Source organism: Balaenoptera borealis (genome assembly GCF_965194805.1).
Source record: "Balaenoptera borealis genome assembly, chromosome: 2".
Classification (NCBI taxonomy): Eukaryota; Metazoa; Chordata; class Mammalia; order Artiodactyla; family Balaenopteridae; genus Balaenoptera; species Balaenoptera borealis.
This window is the reverse complement of record NC_138867.1, coordinates 178,262,280-178,279,381: the sequence shown is the minus strand read 5'-3', so window position 1 is coordinate 178,279,381 and position 17,102 is coordinate 178,262,280. Positions and strand designations below refer to the sequence as shown.

The window sequence follows — 17,102 nt, the reverse complement described above, 5'->3', positions numbered from 1 at the left end:
GCTATAAGTAAGAACAAAATAATGCCATTTGCAGCAACGTGGATGCAACTAGAGATTATCATGCTAAGTGAAATAAATCAGAAAGAGAAAGACAAATACCATATGATATCACTTATATGTGGAATCTAAAATATGACACAAATGAAGCTATCTATGAAACAGAAACAGACTCACAGACATAGAGAACAGACTTGTGGTTGCCAAGAGGAGGGGGTTGGGGGAGGGATGGAGTGGGAGGCTGGAATTAGCAGATGGAAGCTTTTATATATAGATTGGATGAACAACAAGGTCCTACTGTATAGCACAGAGAACTATATTCAATATCCTGTGATAAACCATAAGGGAAAAGAATATATAAAAAAAAGAACGTATGTAAATGTATAACTGAGTCACTTTGCTGTACAGCAGTAATTAACACAACATTGTAAATCAGCTATACTTCAATTTACAAAAATAGAGTACATGTACGCCAATCTACTACAATCACTATTCTCCCCAGAAAAGACTCAACTTCCACCGTGATGGAAGGAACAATTTCCCTGCCAGTCGGCCAGGGTGGCAGGAACTAGCTGCTGGCAGCAGTGTCCCCTCACTCTGGCCCGCCCAAGCACAGCAGCACCCCCTAGGTCCACAAGCCTGGCTCAGGCCAGCGAGCTCAGGGTGCATGGAGGTGGGTATACCTCACAGGCAGGTATACCCTGGGCCACCCCTGGAACTGCACCCCTGAGGGACAGCCCACCACCCAGCTGAGACCCAAGGGCTGAGCCACAGAACACTGTTTCCACTCCTTATGCTAACGTGATCCTCAAATTTTTCCTGGTAGCATACTGAATACCTGAAACGAAAACCTCAACTGGAAAAGTATCACAAAAATGAGGGAATTCAGTAAGTTGGCTAAGTTAAAATATATATATATAAATACAAAATACGAAGTCAATAATCTTTCTGTAGGCAAAGGACCACTGTTTGGAAAATAACATCCTGTATACATTAGTAATAAAAGGATTAAATACCTAGGAATCGAGTTAAGAAACTTGTAATATCTATATGAAGACTTTAAAACACAGAATAATGAGGTTTAAAATAAGGGCATTCCTTCTGCATAGTGAGAAAGAGGGACCAACTACCGATTATACATTAGCAACATGGGTGAATCTCAAAACGATTAGGCTGAGTGAAAGCAGCCAGACAGAGAAGCCCACACTGCACCAACAGGTGAAAGTCATCCATGAAGATGGACGTGGACCAGAGTTTGCCTGTTGGTGGTGGCAAGGGGGGATACTGAACTGGGAAGGGACACAGGGGACTTCTGGGGTGATGGAAACATTCTATAGTTTGATAAGGATGTCGGCCCTCAGACTGATTCATTTACCAGAATAAACTGCTGCACACCCAGGACTTGTGCATTTCATATTAGACCTCAGTTTACAATGGGAATCCAGTGAGACACTCCTAGGTAGAACAACCTTCAAAGTGCAAAGCGCTTATAATCGATGCCACCATTTATTTGTAGCAAAGATAGACACACACGTCTGCACTCGGGCACAGAAGGACTTTGCAAAGACAAGGATTTGGTGTCTTGGTCAGGGGGCCTGGGAATGAAGACTTAGCATACTTTTCACTCTACTCACAATATACTTTTTAATGCATTTTTAGCTTAAAAAAAAAAAAGCAGAACGTATAGCTAAAAAATAAAATCTGACGGGGGAACTTTACCATGTCGAGCTGTTGTGTTTACCATGTGCGTTTGTTACCTGTTGAAAAAATAAGTTGAGATGTCAATTTCCCGCCCCATAAAAATGATTCATATGTTAAGATGTCATAGAAATATAGAAGAAAACACTAGTTTGATTTAGGGGTGGGGAAGGCCTTTCTAAATAGGCTCTAAAAAACTAGAAGAGCAGACAAATATAAATCTAATCCCTAAAAAATAAAATCTCTTTACAGCAAAGATAGGATGACTCAAGATGAAAGTAACACAAGCAGGGGACAGCCCCCAGCAAGGACGAAGGTGACAGCATGTGTCACCACGGAGATAAGGAACAAATTCCAGTGGCCACCAGACACTTGGGAGTGTTGAATCACTCCTAAAAAATGCTAACAAGGGAATTCCCTGGTGTTCCAGTGGTTAGGACCCCATGCGCTTTCACTGCCGAGGGCCAGGGTCCAAACCCTGATCGGGGAACTAATTCTGCAAGCCATGCACGTGGCCAAAAAAAAAAAAAATGCTAACAAGACTCACTATTCCATTGACAAGGATCGAAGAGGCAAAAGCCAGGGTAGGGTAAAGTCCTTGGTGGCACTGTTGGTGGGAGAAGCATTAAAACCTCTCCAGGGGGGTAGGTCAGCCACATGACCTGAAGGGGAAATATGAAAACATTTATACTCAGTGATCCAGGAAGCTCTCTACATATTTCCCTAAAGGATACAATGGAAGAGTCCATACAAGGATGTTCAGTGCAGTGTCGTTTACAAGAGAAGAGGGAACATCTTAATTACCATGAAGGAGCTTAAATTTTACATTTGAATTATCTCTAGTCCCTTCGTCTTTTTTTAAGATTGATTGATTGATTGATTTGGCTGCGTTGGGTCTTTGTTGCTGCACGTGGCTTTCTCTAGTTGCGGCGAGCGGGGGCTACTCTTCGTTGTGGTGCACGGGCTTCTCCTTGCGGTGGCTTCTCTTGTTGCGGAGCACGGGCTCTAGGTGCGCAGGCTTCAGTAGTTGCGGCACGAGGTCTCAGTAGTTGTGGCTTTCGGGCTCTAGAGCGCAGGCTCAGTAGTTGTGGCGCACGGGCTTAGTTGCTCTGCGGCATGTGGGATCTTCCCGGACCAGGGATCAAACCCGTGTCCCCTGCACTGGCAGGCGGATTCTTAACCACTGCGCCACCAGGGAAGTCCTAGTCCCTTAGTCTTATGATTAAGGCACCCGTGACTTACGTGGACAGTTACAGTTGAGGTGCCACCAAGTGCTTTCCTAAAAGCACACGTAGAGGTGGTGGGGCAGGTGTTACTTGACATCCTAACAGCGGCCCTTTGGGTTGTGTGTGCTGGTGACTCACATGTCTTTGTCTGTTTCTGCTTTGTCGTCATTTTATAGCAGGTCTTTTCCCAAAGACAAACCAAAGAAAAGGGTTGTTCATCTCAGAATTCAGTAGGACTGAGTCAGGCTGAAAGTATGGCAAGCCCACCTCCCAGATGCTTAAGCAAATAAGGGTTCTGCCTGGGGGTGGCAGGCCAGGGCTACGAGTGACTCTTTTTGCTCCACCATCCATTGCATGGGGCTTCTGGCCTCATGGTCACAGGACAGTTGCTGCCTTGCCAGGCATCACAGCCCGCTCCAGACCAAAGGGCTACAAGGCCACGGGGAGTCCAAGACTCTTCCTTTAAAGGGCGTTCGGGAAACCGCACCAGCAAGTTCCACTTGCATCGTACTGGCCAGAACTGAGCCACCACCCCCACCCCAAACACGCATGGAACGTCTAACTTCAGACGAGGCCTCCGCGGGGTCACCTGAGACACTGAGGAGCCCACTCTCATCCAGCCTCAGCTGAGAGGCGGCCAGAAGTCCCTGGTAAATCAGGAGTCATCACCCAGGGTGATTTATAGGAGAGATTTATTTGAAGAAATATTACAACATATAAAAACTACATAAAGTCTTAATTTCCACTCATACAGTGGTAAATTTGATATAATGCATAATAAAAAACTTTTAAAATCCAGAACGGACAAAGTACTGCACAGTTTCATCACTAAGTCAAATTAGTCGATAAGCAAATCTCACAGAAGAGCTTCATGTCAGCCAAGGCCACAAACACCGTGTACAACACATCTGAACTGACAGATTGACATGTTAAAAATACAACAATATCAGTGCACGTTGGGGATCTCTGGTGCCAGAAACAAGGGCGATTGGAGGGCAGAACTAGTCCTTAGCAGTCTCCTCCTTGATTTTAACTGAAGAGAAATAAAAGGGAGAGTCATTGCAGGGAACGTATGTAATGCTACACAAAGCAACAGGCAAGCACATCAGGTATGTGAACCAGGAGCTACGTTAATGCCCAGGCGTTGACGTTAAAGGACCACCTCATAAGAACCTGCAGCAGCTCTGCATCAGCATTCAGAGACTGAACACTGCTCAGGTGCTCCCTAAAGGTTTCCAGACCACCTGGGTTATGGGCTAGTGTCTGAGGCGGGCGCAGCCGACCCAGACCCACTTAGCAGGACAGAGGCAAGCGCCCCGAGATCTGACCACCCGTCCACTGCGTGCCGGACCCCAGTGCTCTGTGCTTACCCACACGCTCACTCATCTCAGAGCAACCCTGAGAGACGCGAGGCCACCAGGGAGGGTGGGTGACCCGCCCCAGTCTCAGAGCCTAAAGCCATACCCCTGCTGTCCCCACCACTCCCTACCATACCTGAGGTGCTCTCTCGTGCTCTGGCCAACATACAGCGCTTGATCTCCAAGCCGATGGCCTTGGCCAGTGGCGGTGGCACAGCATTACCCACCTGCAGGAGGGAAGGAGGGCGACGTCTGGCTCGGCACGGCTGGAGTCAGCGCTAGCCTCCCCTCGGACACGGGCACTGGCCCCCCGGTCTCAGGCTCACACAGGCCTCCAAAGCCCTTCCCTCAGGATGGCGCTCACACCCTCCACCCAGCCCACCCTCCCGCCCCAAACACCAGCAGGTCAAGCACCACTCAGAGAAGGGGGCCTTGAAAGGGCTTTAGAAAATCTTAGAATCCGGATATGGAAGCTACTATGTTTCACTTCTGGCTGAGAGCTCTGCTCCCAGAGCACAGGATGGCCGAGGGGGGCGAAACGGGAGGGTCTCGCTGTGACCCCGAGGCACTGCTGGCCTTTTCAGCCACATGCCTGCCTTCCTTGGAAATACATTTCATTAACAGCCAAACGGAACACCCTGAGAAACAGGAAGAATTATTGGTTCGTTTCAACCCTTAGCAACAGTGAATTTTCACCACCGTGTATTTCGTCTGCTCTCTGCAATGCGCTGGAACTTTCCTTTGGGCTAAACGTGCCTCAGCTGTCCACGGCACCCGACACACTTGGAGACTCCACCTGACCCGGGAGCGCCCTGGGCCCCAGGGACAGGGTCCCTCCTTCCTGACCACCCCCTCGTGGGAGTGCTGAGGCCAGTCAGCCCCCAGCTCTGGGGGCTCAGCGTCCCCTCGGAAGTGACTGCGAGTCAAGCTCCCCACCGACCCCCTCCCCCCCGGTCTCCCTCCCGCCAGGGCCGCTTCGTGCGCGGTGCCGGTCGCCCCTCCTCAGGGGGGAGGAGATCCGGGCCGACTCCGCTCCACTGACCTGCCGGTGCTTGTCCAGGATGTTGCCAAACAGCCGGTAGGTGTCGGGGAAGCCCTGAGAGCGGGCGCACTCCCGCACACTCACGACGCGGTGCTGCTCTGGGTGGAGCACGCGGCCCTGGGGCAAGAGGCGCGACGGGGGTGGGAATGAGACGGGGCCACGGGAAGCCCACCCCGGGTCGGGGCGCAGAGGCAGGAGGCGGCAAGGAGGGCCGGCCCAGCCGCGAAGCCCATGCCTCCGCCCCGCCCAGGCCCGAGCGGCCCTCAGACCTACCTGCTTGCCCATGGGCTCGGGGTTGGTGACGGTCGTGCTGAAGAAGCCGTCCCACTCGAGCCGTCCATAGAGGCCGGCCCAGTGGTTGTGCCTGTTCCCGGTGTGGGGCAAGCACCAGGGAATGAGGGTGTTGAACTGTCTGGCCGCAGGGTCACAGGCTTTGCCTGTCGGAAGGGAGGGCTGCGATGGGGCTGTGCCGACGGACGGGGAAGATGGAGCCGCCCACAGTCCCCGTTTGCCAGGCAGAGCTTCATCGCGGACCCTGTTCTCAGCAGCCGTGCACAGCAGGGACACCCAGGCCTGGCGAGTCTGCACCCCACCCAGGGCCGCTGGGTTCCTGGGCGGCAGCCCCGGCATCTCCTGCTGAGAAACCCCGGAGACCGTGCTCCTTCCCCCGAGCCCACCGCAGCGCTGCAGAGCCCAAGGGGGCTGGGGCTTCACCCCAAACTTGAGGAAGCCACACCTGGGGGCCAGGGCACAAACGGGGGTCCCACCTTCCACACAGGAGCAGACCCCGCGGAGAGCCCCGGCGCTGCTGCAGCCGTTCTTCTTGTCATGGTAGTTGTACCGCAGCTTCCTGGCCAAGGTGCCGTCAGAGAGCCGCACCTCGATGTTTGGCAGGTCACGCCAGTCTGAGCCCGGGGCCAGAGGGATGTGCCGCATGCGAGCGGCCACCAAGGCGCTCATGTCCTGGAAGAGCACAGCAGGCCCAGCTGTCGCTGAGCTCGGGGAGCACCTGACCACGTGCAGTGGGCTGGGCGCCATAGTACTGGGCACTGGGCATACCACGGTGACCAGGACCCCCAAGGGGCTTGTATCCCATTGTGGGAGACAAGCAGTGACCCCAATCAACAACCTGGGCGTTACACACGTGCCATGAAGACACCAGAGCAGGGATGTGGAACGACGGGGGAACGGGTGAAGGGACGGCTTCGGGCAAGCGCGGGGCTTCTGAGGAGGTGACGTCGGAGCTGAGCCCTGCAGGACAGGAGGAGCCGGCGGCGGGGAGAGCTGGGGTTTGGTGCATTTGGGAGATGCCCAGAGAAGAGCGGTGCTGAGACAAGACCAGTCATAGGAGACGAAGGCCAGACACACCATTCTAGCCCGATTCTAGGCAGAGTATAAGCTCTGCTTGACACTTTCTAGGACCATGTACTGGGGCGGGGGTGGGGTGCAAGGGGAGAAGCAGGAGGCAGTGAGGTGTGAGGCCGGGGGCCGGCTGAGGTGGCGGAGTTTGCATTAGGGGCCAAGAGCAGAAGGAGCTGGAAGGGGGCCGAGGTCAGATCCCGCTTCCCCCGCAAGCCCTGGCTGGGCTCCCACCACAGAGCTGTTCCTGGGAGGCCGCTGGGAGGAGGCCCCGCTTTACGGAGGTGACGTTACCTTACAGATGTGGTCCCTGAGGATGGGCTGGTACTGCGAGCCCCGGAGCTGCCTCTGGAACCAGGACTGGGGCTCCCCATTGTACGAGATCTCCTGCGCCGAAGCTCCGTTCCGGATCTCGGGAAGGTCGGACATCGTGTCCCGCACGGTGATGGTTCGGAACGGACCCGAGCTCAACCTGCAACAGAGCACAGATCATGGCACCTCTGGGGAAACACACACAGCTACCGTGTGTGTGAGTCACAATTGCTGTCCCCCGACTGCTGGCACCGTCTTCTCCAGAGAAGGCAACCCGGCTCGGGGTCAAAGGGCCGCCCGAGGTCACAGGGGCAGTATTCTTCTCAGACCCCGTCTGAAAAGGGGACAGGCTATAGTGTGGGCTCTGCCCGTGACTGCGGCCAGGCTTCTGGCCACTGCCCTGGACACAGGGCACTCGGGGTCAGAACGAGACCAGAGGTGGCAGAGCATTCGCAGGGCAGGCCGGACGCGGCGCTGTCTGCTCCTCACTAACACTTTCTCCTCGGCTCGGGCCTCTTCACAGAGGTCCACCCGCACCAGGCCTCGCCGGGGAAGGCTCACAAGTGCCAGGACAGCGGGCTGGCCGGGGGTGCTCCTACCTGGTGATGTTGCTGACAAACTTCTTGTCATCGACTACGACACTCAGCTGGCAGGCCCGGGGCGCGAACACATGCAGCGGCTCTGGGAACAGAGGGAGCTGCTCTCCGGGGGCCGCAGCCAGGATGATGGCCCGCCTCCGCGTCTGGGCCACGCCGTACTGACCAGCCTGCACAGGGGAGGGCCAGACACACACATGGTCAGTGGGCACTTCCGATCAGCTGGGCCGAGGGCTGGGGTCCGCAGCACCTGACTTTCTGGGGCGTCTGGCTGGTGTGGAGCTCACCCGGAGAGTCCCTAGTTAACCCACGGGCTCATGCCTAACAGGAGGTGGGACCGGAGAAGAGGACGAAAGATCCCAGGAGGTGGCCGGTAGCCCCTGGAGAAGAAGGGAGCGAAGCCCGCTGGCGATCCCAGCCAGCTCTTTAAACAGCACGTGAAGAAGCACTTGGGGAGAAGAGCGGCCAGAGGAGACACCAGGAGCCGTGCCACCTGCCTGGCAGCCCACGGTCACAAGGGAAAGAACACGGCTGCCAACAAGGTTGATCAGTGAGGCCGAGACACTATGGAAGCTGAATGGGAGCGGGGGGCCCAGCAGCCGTCTCCCCAGCCCTCGCCCGCACCGCAGGTTACCACGCTGTGGCCTGTCCCTTTGAGCTCTATTTTCAGTGTGAGACAGCTTGCTGCTGTCCAGGGACTGCTCGGCCCCTTCTCCGGCCACACCGTCGGCCCGCTCTGCCCCTGCCCAGGAGGCCCACCTGCAACACGCCGAAGGTGCACTGATAGCCCATGCGGACCAGGCAGCGGAGCGTGAGCTTCAGGACCATGGAGCGCTTGAAGGAGACGAAGTTCCTGACGTTCTCCAGGAGGAAGTACCTGGGCCGGTAGTAGTCGCAGTAGCTGTGGAGGCGGGAGACACGAGAGAGGAGGAGACCTACTCTGCCAGAAGCCACTCCCAACTGCTTGACGTTTGTCAAGACGCACCTGCCAACTCTCAAGGTCTCTCCCTAGCGGAGGGGCAGCCGTGAACTTCCTGAAGGCAAAGACCGGCGTCTCACTCAGCACACCGCCTTCAGCAGGTGCGAAGGCTAAAGCAGTTACTGCTCGGCCCTGGCACGCCCGCGGCGCAGCCCCGGGACCGGCCGTCCAGTCACCCTGGGGCAGCACCGAACGCAGAGGGAATTCTAGCCTGTTTACCTGAGGAAGGAGACCACCAGGGAGTTCTTGAACTTGGAGTAGGTTCGAGAGTTGAAGCGGTTCATGCCGCTAAAGCCTTGGCAAGGCGGCCCGCCACACAGCATCTCCACGTCTCCCTTCTGCGGCAGCTTCTGGCCGCGGGAGTTGGTCACCTCCCCGGCCATGACCAGCTTCAGCAGGACGTTGCAGTCCTCCGTGAACACCGTGGACCCGGGATTGTTCAGCCGGAACGCCTGGGCCGCGGGGTCCCACATCTCGATGGCCCACAGCGTTTCCGAGATGCCTGGGGGACACAAGGACAAAGATGAGCTGTGAACCCCCTGTAGCATGAGACTCTTTAGTCAGAACTGTGACCAGAGCCAGAAAGGTCTTCCAGGCAGAATGTGCCCGGTCCGGTTTTAGCAGCTGTGCGGACAGGAACCCGGAGCCTACCTGCTTGGTGGAACCCTTCCGACAAACCCCCACAGCCAGAAAACACATCCAGGGTCCGCAGCTTCGGCAGCTTGATTTCCGTCTCCAGTTCGCTCGGCTCACAGCTTTGCGACTTTGTCCTGCTTTTCCCTGCAGGAGACAGGCCCCAAGTCAGATCAGGGCCCTAGCGTGCTCTCTTCAAACACCCTGGTGAGTCAGAGACGGCCTCGTTCTGAGTTGGCGGCAGCAGAGTGAGGTAACGTCAGAGTCTGCTCTTTTATACCGACTGATTCATGAGAATCGAGTTATAGGAGACGGACTTGAAAAGAAGCCCGGGGAGTAACGACATACCTTTCCCCTTCCCTTTCCCTTTATTTCCAGGGCTACGGGCATGGTTTGGAGGATCTTCAAAGCTTTTGCTCTTGGCATTATAGGCCTGAGAAGGAAAGAACCACAACAGTCTGGAAGAGAAACACCACTTCCCTCTCTAACAAATACGATTTAAGTTAATTTGATAAGATCTACTTAATTTCTCCCTAAATATGGCCATAAGCAAAAAGTGCTTTGATTTTTATTACAGTAGAGATAAGGGAAAAATTCTACTAATACACACATTTTATGTGGCCGACATTGAAATTCCTGCTATTTGAAGTAACTGGACTACTCATTCTAAAAGTAGGCAAATGTTACAATTAGACTGTACACGCTGGAACCTGGGAGAAACACAGGTTATCTTAAAACGATACATGCCTATCACAGAAAAGCCATGCTCAAACAACTTAAGAGTGATTAGCTTAATCAACAAACTGCTGGGTCTACTCTCAATAACCAGGCCACAGGCTCAGCTGTATGGCCCCGGCCTGGACACGGATCCCTGGCTGAAGGCACTGGGGGCAGGGCTGCATCTCCCAGGGCTAGAGGAACCTTTCCCTAACTCACAGGCACTGGCCAGGCCAGCAGAGGCCACCTAACAGTCTTCAAAAATTGCTGTTGCCTTAGGACACTCAAATGTGACGTTCTGTTTTGTTTTAAGCCCAAAGTGTTAAATTCCAGAACAACTTGAATGTCACAGATTCGTACTCTGGATACTTAAACTGCTTTCTCGGGGGCTGTGTCTGACCCCAAGGCCCTCCCTCCAGTGAGCCCAGGGCCCCACACCTCAAGGAAGTAGAAGCGGTCAGGGCCACCGGCGGAGAAGTCCTGGAGGCACTCGGGCAGGTCCTCCCCGTACTCCACGGTGCAGCGGCCCTGCACGGCCTTGAAGTCCACGACAGCCTCCTCGTCACTCCAGTAAAGCAGGTTGATGTCTGCGTGGTAACTCGCCGGGGTGGACTTGTGCGTGTTCTCCGGCCTGCGAGTGCAAGGGTCTTTGTTAGTTCTTTTGCCTCGAGCTGACAGGCAATTAAATGGCACATTCCTGAGAGTGCTCAGATGATCGGTGGGTAAAGACCATTCCCCACCCCAGCAAGTCACCTTGATTACTAACCCCCTTAGCTGGCACTAACCACAGACTAAGTGGGATTCCTTGCCATGAACTCAACTAACGGTTTGCTTGCTCTTCATGCCCCCAGTGTAGCCCCAAAAGACTTGTCCTGTGTTAAGACCAGCTGCTGGTCTCCTGTTAAAAAGCATGTCTAGAGCTGCCTTCATTCGCCTATAACAGCCAGATTCCTTTTCTTTCTCATTACTCAACTGATTATTGCAAAGACTTCAAAAAATCTTCCACGTACATTAGCTAAGACATGGAGCAACTTTAGACCTATGTGTATGGATTAGTTTCAGGTTATCTCCTCACCATTATTAGGATCCCAGAAAAAGACTGAGTGAAGCCAAGACCTTGGACAGAGAGAAACCCCAGAACAGGGAAGAGGGCCTGAGAAGAACAGGGGGATGGGGAATGGGGAGGGGGGCGGAACACGGACAGTCATAGACAGAACTCAGGGTTCTGCGGGCGCCTCAGGCAGAGCCCAGGACATTCCACGCCTGTCTTTGTCACACTCTGGACTTCTGCTCACGGGTTTCTTTTGGACAAAGCTCTGCAGCTTTAAGAGAGAAAGCGAGGGCTGTGATATGTAGTTGTGGTCATCTTCAGGACCCTCCAGGTAATCAGAAACACTTGGAAGAACAGACACCTCCACCCAAGTCTTAGACCACCACTGTGTGTGCTGTCACCACCCCGCCTCAGGCAGAGCCCCCTGAAGGGCAGAGGCTTCACCGACCTGTAAAACTTGTTGACTCTGATCTTGATATCGGTCTCGTTGGGCCTGCCGTTGCTCTTCTTGACGCAGAAGATCTCTTTTATGCGGCCAATACGGTACGGCTCAGGGGCATCTAGGTTGCTGCCTTTGATGTAGTCAGAGTATTTCCGGTAGTGTTCTGGATACAGAGCTTCATCCACAGGCTCCTTCCGGGGGCGTTTCACAGGACTGGACAGCTTCATGCTGCAGAGAAGCAACCGTTACGAGTGGCTGAACACGAAGCCTTAAAAAGTAGTCTCAGCATGACTGACCGGTGACAATAACCACTTAAATTCAAACAGCTTAAACTAATGCAGCTAAGTACCCTTAGAACAGATTTAGAGATTCAATCTCACCCACACTTTCAAATGGGTACTCTCCATCTGCGCTCCGGGTATAGTCGCTAAGGCTGTTCAGGTATTCCCCGCTCCCAGCCTCCGGGCAGGACTGTACTTCCTGGCACGTGACTCGTCCAGCTCCACACGTATGCGCAGCAGAGACGCACAAGAGCCTGGAGCAGGAGCACTGAACCGCCAGGAGAGCCTGCAGCGAGCTTCCCCTTGCCTCAGACTGGCAACTTCTGAGAAGGCAGAGGCTCTGTCAGCCCAGGTCCCCGCGTGACACAACAGTCCGAGCCCCCTGAGCCACAATGGACACACAGTACAGGCAAGAAGTAAGCTTCTGTGATTTTGAAGTTGTTACCATGGCATATCCTGCACTCTGACTGAGGCATCGACCCAGAGGCAATGCGGGAGAGGCATGGGGAGAAGACTCGCCGTCTGGGCAAGCCGAATTTGGCCTGACCACGTACTGGCTAACTCAGGCCATCAAATCAGATGCCAGGCTGCCAAGCCCGCAGGGCTGCATACTTTGAAGACTGCAGTTCAGGGAGGCAGCTGCTGTGCTTTCCCGTCAGACCCCCGAAGTCTGACGGGCTCCAGAGGTGTCTCTGAACACCTGTGCTCTCGCTTCGGCTGTGCCAGGAGCACCTGGTAAACAGCACTACAGGGGGTCCTCCCCTTCGAGGCCGAAAACTGGAGCTAAAGGGCGTGATGCACACGCACTGCGCGGGTCTGGAAGGACCGATGTTTTGTCATTTACGGTGACTGAACGGAGGCTGGGGACTGGGCTCCGCTTAGGACTCGAGGAAAATGGAACTGCACGTCGGGAAACTGAGCTAAGCTCAGAAAATGTTGGCTGTAAATCCAACCACGCACTAGTTCTTAGAACGAACAAGGAATGGATCAAGTGTGGACAATATCTGTGGCTTTGATTTTTCCCTGAAGGGCGTCAATTCTCTGATGCGGAAGTCTTTTTTTTTTTTGGCTGCGTTGGGTCTTCGTTGCTGTGTGGGCTTTCTCTAGTTGCGGCGAGCGGGGGCTACTCTTTGCTGCGGTGTGCGGGCTTCTCATTGTGGTGGCTTCTCTTGTTGCAGAGCGCGGGCTCTAGAGCACAGGCTGAGTAGTTGTGGCGCGCGGGCTTGGTTGCTCCGCGGCAGGTGGGATCCTTCCGGACCAGGGCTCCAACCCGTGTCCCCTGCGCTGGCAGGCGGATTCTTAACCACTGCGCCACCAGGGAAGTCCCGGAAGTCTTTTGATGCAATTCCCATTTACCAAGAAGTAACTCAGAGTCAGCCTTTACTTTAAGCCAGGCGCTGTGCTAATAAGCCATTTTCTTTTAACTCACTTATTCCTTAGGGGCCTGGCAGGCAAGGTACTCCTCTCCCCATCTGATAGATGGGAACTGGGAGGGGGTCTCTGCCATGACCAGCTGGGCAGGAACCCACCACTGACCCTAGTGCTCTCTCCCTTAGCCAGCGGGCTCTCTGTCTGACTTCTTTCACAGACAGCTTCACTGCCACAGAATTACAGTCGCTCTGCACTGGACGGCTGGATAATGTCTGCTCACCCCAGATGACACTGTGACAGCTCGGCAGCAGCAGGTACTGGGCTGCGGGGTGGGGGACATTGTGGAGCCAGCTCTGTACTGGCCCAGAGCTCCTGGCCCTGACTGCAGCAAGGGGCACTCACTTGAAGGTGAAGGCCTCGGGGGGGAGGTACACGCCATCGCCCACTCGATACTGGATGCCGTTCTTGGTGGCTAAGCTGTAGAGGACCCGGCCATCCAGGTCCTCGAGCTGCTCCATGACCCTGGGAATCTCTTTCTGCCTCATTTCAGCCAGACGTGCGCAGCTTGCACAGAACCTGAAGGAGTGAAGGATAGAAACCAAAGGCCCTTAAGTGGCTGTTAGTGACCACAAGCAGCTGCCACTGGCTTAATCCAGACTCTGGTGACCAAGAGGAAGGATTTACAGATGTTAGGAGGAACTGGCTTTCCTGCACTTTAATGTTCACACTTGGAAAGCACTTATTTGGGACCAAAGCCCAGAGATACACACGATAGGAAAATGACAAGCCAACCCCACTTTTGAGTAGTTGATATAAAAACCCTAAGACATTAACAAACAATCTAGAATATGGTCAAGAATCCACCACGAGCGATAATGCAGACGGTGGTAAAGACAGGAACTCCAAACATCAGAGGAGGCTCACGCTATCATCTCTAAAGGCTGAAGAGGTATTTGGTAAAATTCAACATTATTTCTGATTAATAAACCCTTAAAAGGAGAGTTAGAGATTGCCTTAAAAACAGATCGAGTCAAAAGGCAGCCCCAGGTTGACTGGAGAAACACCAGAGGCATCGCAGCGAGCCCTCCTAGCCTCGGCCCTGTCGGCCTCACTGTCACACACTGCCCGCTCTGGAGGTGCCGGCTGCCACTTTTAGTTAAAACAAGTGAGGTACCAAGGTTAGAAAGGAAGACGTGGAGCACTAAACATTTTTTAAGAAGCAAGCCTCCCTAAAAGCATTCAACCACCAGTTAGAACAAAATGGAATCAAAGATCTCGCTTATGAGAAAAGACACAAGATCTGTGGTACAGACACTGAGGAACCCAGAAAGGCACATCCTGTCCCTGGATGGGACAGCTTCTCATGAGGGTCACTCCCCACCAGGCTGTCCACACACTTACAGCCACTGCAACCAAGTCAGGCTGGGCTTTGGTTGGTGAGGAAGACAACCAGAAGACGTGGGGTAAGCGAAGCCAGCAGAGAGAAGCACAGGAGAAGCTCGGGGTGGGGGGGGTTCATGCAGACGCACAGCGTCCTCGAGCACCAGCAGAGCGGCCCGAGGGGCCCACTCGCGGCACTCACTTGTACTTGTTGTCCTCCATTGGCAGAGTTTTTGGAGGGGACTCAAACCTTGCGTAGTCTTGGTCATACCAAAGCTGGTAGAAATAGGTCTTTCCGTCATCCTCCGACATCAGGGCCTCAGGGTCCACGCCTCCCTAGGGACGAGGCTGCCGTCAGCCATGATGACCCCACACATCGAGGAGGGGCACACAAGGGGCGCCAGGCACTCACCTCCAAGGCCCAGTTTTCCGACGGGGCTTTATAGACGACCTGCACTTTGCTGTGAATGTATGAAAGCTGCATGTCCTCACATTCGTCTACCAGGAACAGCTCCAGGGGGTCCGACGTGGCCCCGAGGACCGTGTCCGTCCCAGCACAGAACCAGTGGGCATGAAACATCTGCCCGTTGCTGCTGTCCTCCCACAGCGCCGTGACCCTGGAGCCAGAAGAGGGGGCGGGAAGAAAGTTCTAACTTGACCGGCAGATCTGGACCGAGTCTCCTTGGGGGACATGTATTTTTTGGTTTTAGTATAGGGCAAAGAGCTGCTGCTATTCTTACAAAATAGGCACCTCCTACTTACTCAACAGAAAGTGTGGGCTGAAGTCAAGCAGAGGGAAGGACACAAACCTTGCTAAATACAGTGGTTTTGAAGAATCATCTGGAATAACAGAAACACAGTCCCCCACTTCCAGGGTTTCCGAGTCGATGCATACCTTCTTATAGTAACTCTTCTTCCCATCGGTCTGAAAACAAGAGCTTAATTTCAGGTGAGGATGGGTCTGAAGGTCCGTGCTAGGCTTGACCTGCGTGTTCCTGTTACTTTATAGGAAAGTATCACTCCTAACAATTTCTCCAAGAAGCTGCGAGCTCGACCAGCCTGGCTACTATAGAGAACATCCAACTTCTTTGGCTGGAAGCCTGCAGCAAAGGCCGCTCACATCCCTCTATCACCACCTCTGCCCTCTTGTCTCAGCAGCAAATGGGATTCTAGCATTCAATTGTAATGGCACCGTATCCCACTCCCCACACCTCCCTTAGCTACACGGACCTCCTTCCTTCTCTCCCACAAGGGAAGCTGGTCCCACTTCAGGGCCTCTACTCTGGTTCCTCCCCAGACCTTCATGCACTGGCTACTCTCCAAACTTTCGGTCTCAGCTCAGACGTTGCCCCACCAGGAAGCCTCTGTGGCCCCAGCACCCCGCCTGCCCCCCACCCTCCTGACAGTACGTGTGTCACAGGCAGGGGCTTAGTTATGCCTCAGCCTAGAGCAGCATCCAGCAGGGTAGGCCTCACGCTTGTTGAGGGAACTGACCATCTTTGGCTTATGGACATCTAGGGAACAACACTGAGATGACATTCACTCTCCAGCTTTGGTTAAGGATTTGACCCTTACAGGCAGGTAACCACAGAACCCCCAGGAGGAGGTCTGCTAGTGCCCCCAAACACCTGCTCCTAGGCCAGAGGGGACTGTGAAGGCTCTCTTCAAAACAAGCTTGGAAGGGGAACCAGTCTGACACCCCAAGAACTGTATCAAATGACCATTTTGGGGACTTCCCTGGTGGCGTGGCGGTTAAGAATCCCCCTGCCAACGCAAGGGACACGGGTTCGAGCCCTGGTCCAGGAAGATCCCACATGCCGTGGAGCAACTAAGCCCGTGCACCACGACTACTGAGTCTGCGCTCTAGAGCCTGAGAGCCACAACTACTGATCCTGCGTGCCACAACTACTGACGCCCGTGTGCCTAGAGCCCGTGCTCCCCAACAAAGAGAAGCCACCACAATGAGAAGCCCGCGCACTGCAACGAAGAGTAGCCCCCGCTGGCCGCAACTAGAGAAAGCCCACGCACAGAAACGAAGACCCAACGCAGCCAAAAATAAATAAATAAAATAAGTAAATATATATATTTTTAAAAAGCCCATTTTGGAGTGTGAGGAAAACTGAGTCCTTGGGCGTACAAGCAAAAAAATGCACTTCAGGTGCTTGACCACAGGCCTCGGCCTCTCAGCCAGCTCTGCTCTGCTCACGGGACAAATGGGCAGGTTTCTCAGCTGCAGGGCTCAGGCTGCTTAAGACGTCTGGCAGCGAGATACCACAGGACAACTGGCTTCTCAGAAGGGCAGCACTAAAACGACCGAGAGCCTGCTCCTGGATTACCCTGACAGCTTCTCCAACCCAAAAGATCCGATCCTTGTTCTGCTTCTTTTTCTTCCCCTGATGCATCTTTTTGGGTGATGGCATCTCTGGAATATTGTCATCCACTTCTTCATCATCATCTGCCTCCTTCATGGCCATGTTGGGACACCTAAAAAGTCAATTATTATAAGCAAGGTCCTCTTTTAAAAGTAAAACCAACTGGGAATTCCCTGGCGCTCCAGTGGTTAGGACTCTGTGCTCTCACTGCTGGGGCCCGGGTTCAATCCCTGGTCGGGGAACTAAGATCCCACAAGCCTCTCGGCACAGGCAGAAAAAAAAAAAAAA

At 53.9% G+C, this 17,102-nt stretch overlaps 1 protein-coding gene across 7 annotated transcripts in view; it reads right to left on the bottom strand.

Annotated features, from left to right (window-relative positions):
- Positions 1 to 3,596: 3,596 nt before the first annotated feature.
- The window catches only part of DNMT1 (DNA methyltransferase 1), a 42,368-nt gene continuing 28,862 nt past the window's right edge, over positions 3,597 to 17,102 (bottom strand). For 4 of the 7 annotated variants that reach the window (XM_082380600.1, XM_082380599.1, XM_082380601.1 and 1 more), the window contains exons 23-40: positions 16,779 to 16,926; positions 15,252 to 15,367; positions 14,855 to 15,059; positions 14,645 to 14,778; positions 13,465 to 13,638; positions 11,417 to 11,638; positions 10,356 to 10,548; positions 9,549 to 9,633; positions 9,219 to 9,347; positions 8,787 to 9,069; positions 8,348 to 8,489; positions 7,592 to 7,758; positions 6,975 to 7,152; positions 6,089 to 6,284; positions 5,595 to 5,758; positions 5,322 to 5,438; positions 4,416 to 4,506; positions 3,782 to 3,954 (exon numbers count right to left, since the gene is read on the bottom strand). In XM_082380600.1, the coding sequence (XP_082236726.1) occupies positions 3,923 to 3,954; positions 4,416 to 4,506; positions 5,322 to 5,438; positions 5,595 to 5,758; positions 6,089 to 6,284; positions 6,975 to 7,152; positions 7,592 to 7,758; positions 8,348 to 8,489; positions 8,787 to 9,069; positions 9,219 to 9,347; positions 9,549 to 9,633; positions 10,356 to 10,548; positions 11,417 to 11,638; positions 13,465 to 13,638; positions 14,645 to 14,778; positions 14,855 to 15,059; positions 15,252 to 15,367; positions 16,779 to 16,926 (2,776 nt within the window). In that variant the 3' untranslated portion in view covers positions 3,782 to 3,922. Of the gene's footprint in view, positions 3,955 to 4,410; positions 4,507 to 5,321; positions 5,439 to 5,594; positions 5,759 to 6,088; positions 6,285 to 6,974; positions 7,153 to 7,591; positions 7,759 to 8,347; positions 8,490 to 8,786; positions 9,070 to 9,218; positions 9,348 to 9,548; positions 9,634 to 10,355; positions 10,549 to 11,416; positions 11,639 to 13,464; positions 13,639 to 14,644; positions 14,779 to 14,854; positions 15,060 to 15,251; positions 15,368 to 16,778; positions 16,927 to 17,102 lie in introns of all 7 variants that reach the window. The other 3 variants (XM_082380603.1, XM_082380604.1, XM_082380598.1) reach the window with 2 other exon arrangements.